Source organism: Vespa velutina, chromosome 8 (genome assembly GCF_912470025.1).
Source record: "Vespa velutina chromosome 8, iVesVel2.1, whole genome shotgun sequence".
Lineage (NCBI taxonomy): Eukaryota > Metazoa > Arthropoda > Insecta > Hymenoptera > Vespidae > Vespa > Vespa velutina.
The window spans coordinates 8419601-8432012 of NC_062195.1; the positions used below are offsets into that span (position 1 = coordinate 8419601).

At 32.5% G+C, this 12412-nt stretch overlaps 3 protein-coding genes across 32 annotated transcripts in view; 2 read left to right on the forward strand and 1 right to left on the reverse strand.

The window, feature by feature from the left end:
- Window positions 1-7453, forward strand: part of LOC124951194 (RNA-binding protein lark) — a 17779-nt gene extending 10326 nt beyond the window's left edge. For 8 of the 25 annotated variants that reach the window (XM_047499116.1, XM_047499119.1, XM_047499120.1 and 5 more), the window contains 2 exons: window positions 7025-7156; window positions 7403-7453. In XM_047499116.1, the coding sequence (XP_047355072.1) occupies window positions 7025-7156; window positions 7403-7412 (142 nt within the window). In that variant the 3' untranslated portion in view covers window positions 7413-7453. Of the gene's footprint in view, window positions 2329-4146; window positions 4413-7024; window positions 7157-7402 lie in introns of those variants that run through there. The other 17 variants (XR_007101547.1, XR_007101553.1, XM_047499121.1 and 14 more) reach the window with 3 other exon arrangements.
- On the reverse strand, window positions 4776-9924 carry LOC124951197 (F-box/LRR-repeat protein 2-like). 2 transcript variants are annotated; one of them, XR_007101555.1, is made up of 3 exons: window positions 9788-9924; window positions 6288-7765; window positions 4776-5580 (listed from the first exon to the last, which is right to left on the reverse strand). XR_007101555.1 is itself a non-coding variant. In XM_047499144.1 (2 exons), the coding sequence occupies exons 1-2, from the start codon at window positions 6479-6481 to the stop codon at window positions 5295-5297; spliced, it is 480 nt and encodes a 159-aa protein (XP_047355100.1). In that variant the 5' UTR covers window positions 6482-6622; the 3' UTR covers window positions 4791-5294. The 2 variants fall into 2 exon arrangements, 1 of the variants encoding a protein (XP_047355100.1); XM_047499144.1 differs by lacking the exon at window positions 9788-9924 and having other exon boundaries at window positions 4791-5580; window positions 6288-6622.
- LOC124951196 (adenosine kinase 2) lies at window positions 7482-11855 on the forward strand. Of its 5 annotated transcripts, XM_047499139.1 has the most exons (6): window positions 9116-9197; window positions 9489-9758; window positions 10383-10590; window positions 10698-10973; window positions 11078-11486; window positions 11575-11855. In XM_047499139.1, the coding sequence occupies exons 2-6, from the start codon at window positions 9742-9744 to the stop codon at window positions 11700-11702; spliced, it is 1038 nt and encodes a 345-aa protein (XP_047355095.1). In that variant the 5' UTR covers window positions 9116-9197; window positions 9489-9741; the 3' UTR covers window positions 11703-11855. The 5 variants fall into 5 exon arrangements, with proteins under 5 accessions (XP_047355097.1, XP_047355098.1, XP_047355095.1 ...); XM_047499141.1 differs by lacking the exons at window positions 9116-9197; window positions 9489-9758 and adding an exon at window positions 7482-7617; XM_047499142.1 differs by lacking the exons at window positions 9116-9197; window positions 9489-9758 and adding an exon at window positions 7484-7617 and having other exon boundaries at window positions 10388-10590.
- The last annotated feature ends 557 nt before the right edge of the window (window positions 11856-12412 follow it).

The window sequence follows — 12412 nt, forward strand, 5'->3', positions numbered from 1 at the left end:
TACGATATGTCTTAGGGAAACGATAACGAACGATTAGATAGAGAGAAAGAAAAAAAAATATCAGATATTACAGGAAAATGTTACTATCCTCGACGAAATCATTTAAGCGAGCGAAATAATTTATAAATTTTACGCACTATATTTATCCGCCACTCTTCCACCATAGTCAGAAAAAGAAAATTTCACAACTCTTTTCACGCGTGTATATTATTTATTTAATGGGCTTGTATGCGTTGCGTTATATCGCGTACGCGATTTTTAACAATCGCGAATATTTCTTAACTTGTACTGTTCGTTCGATCGTTCGTTCGTTCGATCGTTCGTTCGTTCGTTAGCGCGATTTTTCAGCAAAGCCTTTTTTATCTTTTTTTTTGTTCGAATCTTCTTCCCTCCCTAAAAATTAGGAACGAAACGTCATTATTACTGATCTTTTACGCGCGTTTATGAATGCTTGTGCGCGCGCGCGTGTTTGTGTGTGTGTGTGTGTGTATTTGCAATAAAAATAAAAAATAAATAAAAAAAACGAAAAAAATAAAAGTAAAACGAAGAAAAGAAAGAAAAAAAGTAATAAAAGTAGGTGGGAAGAGTGTGCTTAGACCGATTTTTTGTGGAATCGTTCAAATGTTTGCCATATTGTCATTACTCTCGCGCGGTCTTTGTGTTTGTACCGTCGATGGATAGAAAAATTCTTTTTTTTTTTTTTTTCTCATTGTTACTGATGTTTTCTCGAATATCGCTACGAAAAACATAATTCCTTCGGCGCAAATATATAACGTTTACGTTCAAATTAATCATATTATAATTGTTCTTATATATATATATATACACATATGTCATATTGGAAAATTTTTCATTTCAATTTCGCAGCGATACGTTGATTTGATTTTAGAATAATTCGTATATGCGATGCGCAAACCGATCGTTCGTTACCAGTTTCCTTCTAATTTCTTTTTTTTTTCCTTTTTCTTATTTTTTTTCCTTACCTAAGGAAAAATAAGATATCTTTTTTTTCGTCTGTTTCTACGGCGGCAAAAAAAACATTTTTTATGCGATTTATCGTGATCTATGTAATTGATTAGAAATAAAAGAAAGTTTCTTTTTTTTTTCCTATCATCGCTCAGGTCCGTCGTTCGGTTCAAAGAATATTAGCGATGCTAATAAAACAAAAAAAAACAAAATAATAATAATATTGACGATGTTATTTGGCATCGAACGAAAAGAAGCGCAAAATTTTGTATGACGTATAGACAAGATTAAATGTTGAGTATGTATGTGTATGCGTGTATGCTTGTGTGCGTGTGACGATCGTGGCCGAACGGTTTTCTTCGATGATTCGCTTTTCCGAATTTTTTTATTTTCTTTTTTCTTTTTAATTTTTTTGGTTACTTTTTTTAATCTATCATAGCGATCTAACGTGAATAGAAATTATCCTAGATATGATATAGTTCTTCGAGATATATATTATTACATGCACGATGTTTTAGGAAAAAGTGTCGTTCGGGGACTAGAATGCGCAAATACATAATAAAAATTTGACGGCGCGTTAAAACGATATATATATATATGTATATATATGTATATATATATATATATATATATATATATATATATATATATGTGTACGTGCGTGCGTGTGCGTGTGTGTATACACACAAAAAAATAAATAAAAAGACGTAATTGAGTAAGAAACATGCTTTCTAGCCTTCGGAACGAGCTGCCTTTTATTTTTGTCGGGCGAGGTGAGGGGGAGGGAAGTACGCCGTTAAACGATTACGCTAATAATTAGTTTAACGACTTGGAGATTACGGTTGGACCTATAAATTCCGTAGAGATGCGTCGATTCTGTATGAGATACCTTAATTGGATCGTGCGAACATTTAGCGTGTAGTAACATAACCATTTTATTATAAATAGGATTAATCGACGTAAAGTAAAGAAAAGAATGACAAAAAAGAAAAATAAGACAGAAGGAAAAAACAATTTATTGATGAAGATCAATTGCGTTTAACCACACGTATTTGCGCTCGTTATATCTATTATAAAAAAAAAAAGGAAAAGGATTTAAGCAAATATACAAAGAAAATAAAAGAGAAAAATCAATAACAACAAATAAGCAAGCAAGCATATTTCCTTCGTTCGAGCATGTATACGTTGGTGTAAGTCTTTTTTCTTCTCTCCTTTAATCTATTATTTTTTTTTTCTTTTTTTCTTTTTTTTTTTTGTAAGAAACCGTGTTTTCATTAATTATAATAATGATAATCATAATAATAATAATAATGGATAAAAAATAATGTAATAACAATGTATTTGTGAAGTTCACAAAAACGACTTTACGTGTTCTTTAATTCTCTCTCTCTCTCTCTCTCTCTCTCTTTCTCTCTCTCTCTCTCTCTCTCTCTCTATATATATATATATATATATATATATATATATATATATATATATATATATATATATCTTTCTATCTATCTATCTATCTCTGTCTCTTTCTCTTACTATCACCAATTCTTGCCGTTACCACCCTTTTACCCTTTCCTATCCATTATTTCGACGAACCCATCCTTGTATACCCTCATCGCACCCCGACCTTGCCGCATAAAACATGTGTGGTCGTAACGAAAACCTTCCGACTCGGCTCCGACGAATATATAAAAATTTAACAACGATTTTCACGCATGTCTGGAACCCGTTTTTTTCGATCGAACGCGCGCTTCGCTGGCTTCCTGCGTTTTTCGCGCGCTGCTTTCCGCGCTCGCTCGAAAATCGGCCGAAGACGCGCGTATTTCGTTATGCTAACCTTAAACACATACATTGCCTCTTTTTATTATAATATAATACATACGTATGTGTGTGTGTATATACATATGTATACACACGTCTATCTATCTTATTATCTATATCTGTTGATCTGTCTATCTTCGCTTTCTTTCAGTTGCACCCTCCTAAAAGATCTCCCTCGTTTTTATAAACACAAACGACATCGTACACGTATATAAATTTTATATACAATACGCACACGCTCCTCTCGACTTTTTTCCTTTCGTGATATGCCAATTATTAAAAGGAGAGGGGGAAAGAATAACTAAATAAGTCAATCAATCAATCGATCAAGAAGGTAAAAAGAAATAAATGAAGACGAGTACTTCTTGTGAGATGTGTCTTATAATGAGCTCTTGAAATAATTTTCCAAGCGAAATCCTCTCTTTTCTTTCTATTTCAAGAATTAATTTTACTTTCTAGGAGTAATAAGAAAAGATAAACGAATGTGGTCGTTCGAGTTACTCGAAATTGCGTTTTCGATTTTTCTCTATCTTTATTTCTCTCTTCTCCTCGCTGTTTTTCTTTCTCTCTCGTATTCTTTATGAAGAAGAAGAAAAAATAAAGAACGAACAAAGAACAGAAGGAAAAAGTATCACAGACAACGATAAAATGTTCGTCATGTCTTCACGAGAAAATTTCTAATCTTTTACGTAACATTTTTTCCGGCTATCGTACACATTACGTCCTGTTCTCTTCTAAACGTGTTCTACTTTTTTTCTTTTTTTTTTTTTTTTTTTTTTTTTTTTTTTTTTTTTCTTGTTACATTAGGACTTAATAAGATAGCGCATTTCTAAAAGGTATTGTAAGCCATAAGTTTTATTATGTTTGTAGCAATTATTCTCGTCGCTATTCTATCGTGCCTTGATCTCGATACGCGAGAAAACTCTATCTTTCTTTTTCTGTATCTCTCTATCCTTCTCGTCACTGCGAAACACCGCCCCAATCGTATACAAAACGAACACACGCAAATCGTTTAACGATTTTACTACATAGATAAAGAACGTGTCTCTTTATTCTTTTTTTTTTTTTTTTCGTTTTTGTATTGTCTTTGATCGAGCAAATAGCGCATTTCTCGACATATACGTGCGTGCGTGTGTGTGTGTATATAAAAAAAGTATTGCTTAGTATTTCGTATACGTGTGTTATATTAAATTTTATTTCGAAATTTTGAACACTTAGGAACGTCTTAAACAAGTCGTATTAATAAAAAAATACGTTAAATATTTAAAAATATCAACAGAGAAATGTAAGCGCAGTTTTAAAGGTCAAAAAATAATACCTTCCGTGTATGTAAAACCGTTCGTTGAATGGACCTGATGTTTTCAGAACAATTGGCACCACAGATGAGGTAGTCGCGCACGAGGTAGCGTACAATGCGAATAAGTCGTTTCACGCATATACGGATGTGGGATACTAATTATTTGTAATAATATGCATCACTTATTAAAGAGAAAAGCGAGCGAATTGTCTTTTACAACTTTTCTCGTGACATGCATGATTTAAACGATTGTTTGTATATCTGAATGACAGTCATATACCATTTGTGTTTTTCAACTTCTTATTTTAATAAATATCTAAAAACGTGCGAAGAATATATCTTTTATTCTTTTTTTTTTTTTCTTTTCTTTTATTATTATTATTATTACTATTATTATTATTATAAATAATTCTTCATGATTGCATTGTAAATATGAAAAACACAGAACCACCCCACATTCTCGGTGGTTTCATCGAGGAGGAGATTCATTAAAAGAATAGTTTCATATTGGAAAAGAACAAGGAAGAAAGATGTTGGATGTAATGAAAGATTAGCATTTTACGTATTTATTATTATTATTCTTATTATTATTTTTATTATTATTATTATTATTATTATTATTATTATTATTATTATTATTGTTCCTATTTTTCTTAATTTTATTATTATTATTATTATTATTATTATTATTATTATTATTATCATTATCATTATCATTATTATTATCATTATTATTATCATCATCATCATCGTCTTTACAATTTCTTCATGAAATTCTACTTGGCGATCCTCGCTTTTTCTCTCTTCTACATATCTAATTATTTCCTATTTCTTAATTAGAACGAAAATTTCGATCGAAGTGAATCGATCGATATGAAATTGAAGATAAATGTATATGTCGTCCGCCATATTGTGGATGCATCCAAAGATGCAACGTCGATTATTTAGTTTGACAAGTTATCGTACGGTCATTTTACAATATTCTATTTTCAATATTCTATTCAATATTCTATTTTGCGTGTGATTGTTCGTTGCAAAAATGTATCCATCCTCAGTTTAACTTATATCTTCTTTGAATATAAATGTATTTTACGGTTGGCGCGGTGTTACGCGATGCCGAAAGAATGCAGCACAGCGCCCATTGGAAAAAGGAGGATCTTAATGACCAAAATACACGCGAAAGAAGAGAAGGAAGAGAAACGAGCCGGAAAAAATGTTATACTTGCAAGGACGGAGGTCGAATCGCGCAGATCGGTCTCGGAGAAAGATCGATTTCCATACGCTCGCGAAAGCTCGCGAGACCACGTTCGGTAATCGAACGACAACCGAGGATCCAAAGTCTTTTCATAGATCGTAACGGTCTCAGTAGCATCAGACCATAATCGGTGATTCCGTGGCAATAACGCAAGTCGAGATACTCGATCGCCGTGACACCGTGTTCGACCATTGCCAGAAGACTTTTATCCGTGATGGCGGTCTTCTCCAAGCTGAGATCGGTCAATCTATTCGTGGAAAAGAAAAAAAAGATAAGAAAAGAAAGGAAGGAGACAGCTTTAAACTTTGATTCTGCATATGTCGAACCAAAAAGAGAAAATTTGAATTTACATCTTTTTTTCTTCCCCTAGTATTTTCGAACGCTTTTGAAGCTACGATATATAAAGTGTATGTATGTACTATACATATATATACCATATATTCAGTAATATATACGGCAAAGCTATTCGCCGTGAAAGTCCCTTTTGTCTCGAACACGTGCTTTTTTCATATAGAGAGACAGTAGTAAAGTAATATTATATAACCTACAATGTGTATATATATATGTTAACAAAAAGAAAAAAACAACAGCCACGAGACGTATAGAGACGACTATGACGACAACCAGAACAATAACGCAATATTGACGACAATGAATTTTAGTAACCGTTTCTATATGCCTTACGTTTTGGAAAAAATTATAATATATGTATATTATTACTTGTTATATATATATATATATATATATATATATATATATGTATATTACTCGTTGGATAATAAATGTGTACGTGTATATGTGTGCGTGCGTGTGTGCGTGTGTGTGCGCGCGCGCGTGCGTGTGATACATGTATTATCCATATAATATATATATATAAATATGATCGTGTTGGAGCTTTCGATACGGTTAATCCTTTATTAAATGTATCATTGTTACGCTTTTATTCGTACGTACGTTGTGAGAAACTCGAACATGGACTCCACAGCCTCGTCGGATATTTGATAACAATCGGCTAATACAAGTCGTCGAAGGTTACGGTTGTACCGAACTAACGACAATAGGAAATCTGTGGTGACCCAGTCGCAGCCTTTTAGCCTTACAGACGTGAGATTACGACATTTGGTTATCTCGATAAAGTCGCACCGCATCTGCGGTCCGTTACAACCGGTCAAGTCCAAATGCGTGAGCCCGGGATGTGAACCGAGAAGGTCGACGAGATGAGAACTTCCGAGCCAGTAGCTATTACTAAGGTCGACACGTCGCAACCTCTTGCAGCCTTTTACGAATCCCTTGACAAAGTAAAGAAATATAGATCAAAAATGCATATGTATAGCGTGTACATAGAAACACGGAGCGTGAACGGACGAAATTAGAAAACACAAAAAAGATAAATAAATAAGCACAATCTATTCCCTATATATGTATATAATGTACAAGCAAAATCATTGAAGGATTTCGGATTATATATATATATATATATATAAAAAGTCAAACGGAAAGAAAGCGAATCGCATAGGATCGGAATCGAGATGTGTAGAGTATCGGGATGACCAAACAAAAAAAAAGTAAAAATAAAAAAAATAATTTGTATACGTGTACATACACGCGTAAGAGTGACTGGCCATCGATGTCCTCTCAATAAATAAATAACTAAATACATAAATGAATATATAAATAAAAAGCATCTGCAGGTACGGGACGTATGTATACCAGGCACGACTACCACGCTACTACTGCTACTACCCCTTCACGCGCGTGACGGGAAAAAACTTGTCTCTTGCCGGCTTCGTCTTCGCCGCCATCGTCGTCGGGTGTCGTCGTCGGTAAAAAAAAAAAAAATAAATAAAAAAATAAAAAAAAAGAAAAAAAAAGAAAAGAAAAAAAAAGAAAAAAAAAAAAGAAAAAAAATGCCAAATTACGAAACAAAGCGAAATGAACGAAAACAAAAAGTAATAAAAAATATATATAAAAAAAGCGAAGCGAAACAAAACAAAACAAAATAACGAACGACGCGCCAGAAGGGAATGTTTCGAACTATTATGCATATTGTAATATGATGTGTGATGTAGGACTCGATAGCCTTGCTACTACCGAACACCTATGGACTATACTTCGAAGGAGTTGGGCTCAAAATCCGTGTATGAAGAGATGTCCAACGTGTCCCATGTGGCGATGTAATTGTCGACCAGGACTTGGTACTCTGTTGAGGAGAGGCATCGAAGGTTACAAAGGTCCCGCAGATCCAGTCGAATAAAGATGTGCCTGTAGATCACGTCGTACCAAGGCAAGTCCACTAGCCTCAGTATCATTTCTTCTTTATTTCTTTTCTTTCTCACTCTATAACTTTATCTATCTGTCTTTCTAACTATCTATCTATCTATCTGTCTGTTTTTCTGTCCGTTTGTCTATCTATATGTCTCTTCTTTCGACACCTATGATATTTAAAGAAAACAAAACGGATAATAATTATTTTCGTCTACATTTTTACTTAATTTATAATTATCAAAACTTTCATTTTTATCCTCTTTCGAAATCTTTGAGAGATGTTTTTTCTTTCTTAGCAAAAACAGGTAGAGAAAAGAGAGAGAGAGAGAGAGAGAGAGAGAGAAACACATCTTGAATCGAGTCCACACACATATATGTATACATATATAGTATATATATGTATATAGTGTATACACATATAGATACAAATTTATAAAATCTCCCCGCGATTCTGTGATTTTTAAAAATTGTCTGATAACGAAAATAATACTGATCTTCCTTTTGACATTCAACAAATTTTGCTTTCTCTCTCTCTCTCTCTCTCTCTCTCTCTATATATATATATATATATATATATATATATATATATATGTGTGTGTGTGTGTGTGTGTGTCTGTCTGTCTGTCTGTCTGATCTTTCTCTGTCTCTTATTGCACTGTTAAACTTTCTTCCGTTCCATTTCTTTCCCAATTATTCCATTTTCCTCAATTCCACGAGTCTTACGAAGCGTCGTTGATATAATTGATTTGACAAACACTCGATTAAATGCGTTTCATCGATACAAATGTTTAGGCGTTTTTTTTATTCTGATTCTTTTTTCTCCTTTTTTTTTTTGGGGGATCAACCGTGACGAAATAAAAATTGACACTAATTAAATAAACGTATTTCGTGGTAAGTAGAAGTAGACAGGTAAGAAAATAAGGATCTAAAGTGAAATTTATATTCATTACTTAGAAGATAACGCGTGTTATCTTATATCAACGTAACGTGAATTATTACATTTATTTAAGTGTTTTTTCTTTCTTTTTTTCTGTTTCTTTCTTTTTTTTTTTTAAATTAATATATTTGCTTTAAAAAATGATAAAAATCAATTGAATATTATAAAAAGACTTCCGATTTCTTCTCTTCCTTGTATTCTCCAATCTCTATTCCTTTTTTATCGAAATCACGATAAAAATCAAGAAAATTAATTATAATAAATTTGTGAAAATGAAAGTTGGCTATTTTAAATTTTATTTTACGATTCGTTGGAAAATATTCAAATGATAAAAACGAAATGCAAAATTACTGAAGAAACATACGACGATGATGTTTGCAACATTATCTTGCAAATAATACTTGATGTTGTGAATTGCGACATTTAACGTGACGTAATAAAAACGTGATGTAAATTGATAAAGTACAATTTTATATACGATATATTCGTTTTACGAAATAACGAATTAATGCGATACATAAGCGGATAGATTCTATTCCAGTATACATTTTTTCCTCTCCTTAATAGTTTTGAATTACGCAAGATAAAATAGTGTGTCATACTTCGGACGCGAAGTAGATTGAAAATCATTCGAGAAACAACGCACGAGATAAAAATTCTTTGTAAGTTATGATTACATAATTTGAAATACCTACTGGCAAAGTAGTTAGTTATTTTAAGAATTTCAAGTACTTCCCCTTCTCACATTATTTTAAACGATCGAGATTCGCAACGTTTTAAAATGAGGTCGATAAAAAGTAAGAATTTGAGAACAATTTCTATTGATAATAGAACAATTTTTCCTTAAAAGATTTTACGTCTAATTTTATCAAGCTCCGATGAATCATAAAGATAACGCATGACCCCAACATGAAGTAGCATCTTTTTTTAAACGATTGTCTACCTACATTTAGCTTACAACGGTTGTCCGTTTCATTGAGCCACGCGCTCTGACGTAAGGATACGCCATCCGACGAATCACCTATACAACACACACACACACACACACACACACACACACACACACACACACACACATACATACACACGCATCATACATACACACATACACACACACACACATCATCGGTGGCATACAGTCGCCAGACATTCGCAGTGTGTCTTCAGAAATCCATTTATTCTCATAAGAAATCGTGTACTTCGCCAATGGCAGAAAATTTACGGTACGGTTTTTTTTATTTTATTTTCTTACTTTCTCGATCACTCGCAATTACAAAAATTATCTTCCGAATATCATTTTGGAGAGGTTATGTTTCGTTCAACCTTTGGTCACGATGAGGTTAAGTTCGTTCACGCGTGACGAATCGCGAACATTCGTGTAGTTCGTATGGAACGAAACCATATTCTATATGGGATGAGGAAACGTCCGTTTTCACGTTCCTTGTCTCATCATTCGAATGATTACTCTAGTGACGAAGTGTGCACGCACTCTGACCAATCGGTCCACGAAACTTTGATCGTGTAACGTTCCGAAAGAGGAACGGTATATAGGTTATGTAATCGACAGGGCCGCATCTAGCCACTCCAGTACGTAGTTATTCATTAATATTATTGCTATATTATTGCTCTTTATATCTCTTATCGTTATCATTTTTAAATTTGACAATTCTTTTTCTGTTTTATTTATTCACGATATAGAGAGTTTTTCAATTCAAATGCTTATATTTTACATATACCTTATTATCAATCGTAAATTCGACAGAAAATATTGCGAGTGATCGAGAATAATGAAGCGATCAATAGAAAAATGTATCAGAAAGTGCCAAATTTTTTCTCAAATGCTTCAGAGAAGGTCTTCTTCTGGGTATGGGAAATCCTCTGCTTGATATATCTGCGACTGTAGACAAAAATTTTCTGGAGAAGTATGACTTAAAAGCCAACGATGCTATTCTTGCGGAGGAAAAACATAAATCTTTATACGATGAGTTAATCAACCTGTATAATGCCAATTTTATTGCTGGTGGTTCTGTACAGAATACAATGCGAGTAACACAAGTAAATTTAATTTAATATTTTTTTCATATTCTGTGGAAAATATCATATTCAGGAGCAATTTTCTATAACAACTTGTTACTATAGTCGGCATCTATATTTTTTTTTAGTGGTTCTTGAAAAAATCAAAAGTTGCCAGTTACATGGGTTGCGTAGGTAATGACAAGTATTCCAAAATATTGGAAGAACGAGCTCTTACAAATGGCTTAAATGTTTGCTATCAATATACGGATAAGGAACCAACTGGGACTTGTGCCGTTCTTATCACAGGAAAGGAAAGATCTCTATGTGCTAATTTAGCAGCTGCAAATTGTTTCTCAACATCGCACATAGAAGTACCGGAAAACAAAAAACTTATAGAAAATGCAGAATATATTTATATTTCTGTAAGTATATATACAATTATTCTCTATGTATCTCGCAACCTTTTATTGTTTTCTTTTATTAGTCATACACAAGAAAAATTCTATCTTTGATTTTGATATTACAGGGATTTTTCTTAACCGTTAATCCAGAAGTAATCCAAATAGTGGCTAAGCATGCGTATGAAAATAATAAAATGTTTATGATGAATCTCAGTGCACCATTTATACCCGACGTTTTTAAAAAACCATTAGAAGATGTTCTCCCTTATGTAGATATTTTATTTGGTAATGAAGCAGAGGCAGATGTATTTGCAAAAGTCCATGATTTTAAGACTACAGACAGAAAGGAGATAGCGTTAAAGATATCTTGTATGGAGAAGATAAATAAAAAGAGGAACAGAATCGTCATAATTACACAAGGTTCTGGACCAATTCTTTTAGTTAAGGACAACATAGTGAGAGAATATCCTACTACGAAAATCCCAGAAGAAAATGTAATCGATACTAATGGTGCTGGGGATGCATTTGTAGGAGGTAAATTATGTCAAATATGGATACTTAACAATTTGTACGTACGTTCGATTATTATTTTATATAATTCTAATTTATTTTATATCTGCAGGTTTTTTGGCACAACTGATTCAAGGGAAAGATATAGAAATATGTATAAAATGTGGTATTTGGGCTGCCACACAAATTGTACAAACTTCTGGATGTACTTACAATGGCACACCTGACTTTAAACTTTGATTAAAAATAGATTTATTAGCAATTGTAAATCCAGTACTTAAATAAATACCTTAATAACTATATTATATAAAATCTTTTTATGGCAATGGTAAATCAGCATTATTCATGTTAATATATTTGTAATTCATGAATAAATTTTTTTAAAACTTCTCATTTAAAGTTTCTTATTATTGTAATGTATGTCATGTATCCATAAGTGATATTTAATGAGTATACGATAACAGGTCACTAGATAATAAATATCAATTGTGTTTCTATAATTTACATTTTTCTTATAAAAATAATGATGTATTATTTTCTAAAGTATTATTTTATATTAAAGACAGTTTTACTTCGAACGATGAAAAACGTGGTTTTAGATATCAGATGAAATTAAGTCTATAGATTAGTTTATAAATTAGAAACTAAATTATAGGTCACGATTGAAGGAACTCAAAGTATCGACAATTAGGCATAAAAAAGTGCACAAGTACATCTTAGAATCTAAAAATTTTAATAGGAAGTAACATCATCGATTGCGTTTCTTTACATAATTGAAAGATTGAACATGAGAAGAAGTATGAAGTGCGAATATAATTTTATCTCGTCAACGTCGTCAATTATGACGGCTTTACGTTAGGAAATAAATATTACCGTTACGTGAAGCTATTGATAGATTTATTATGACTAACAGTGAAAAAAACGATTAACATTATGAAAATAAGTATTGC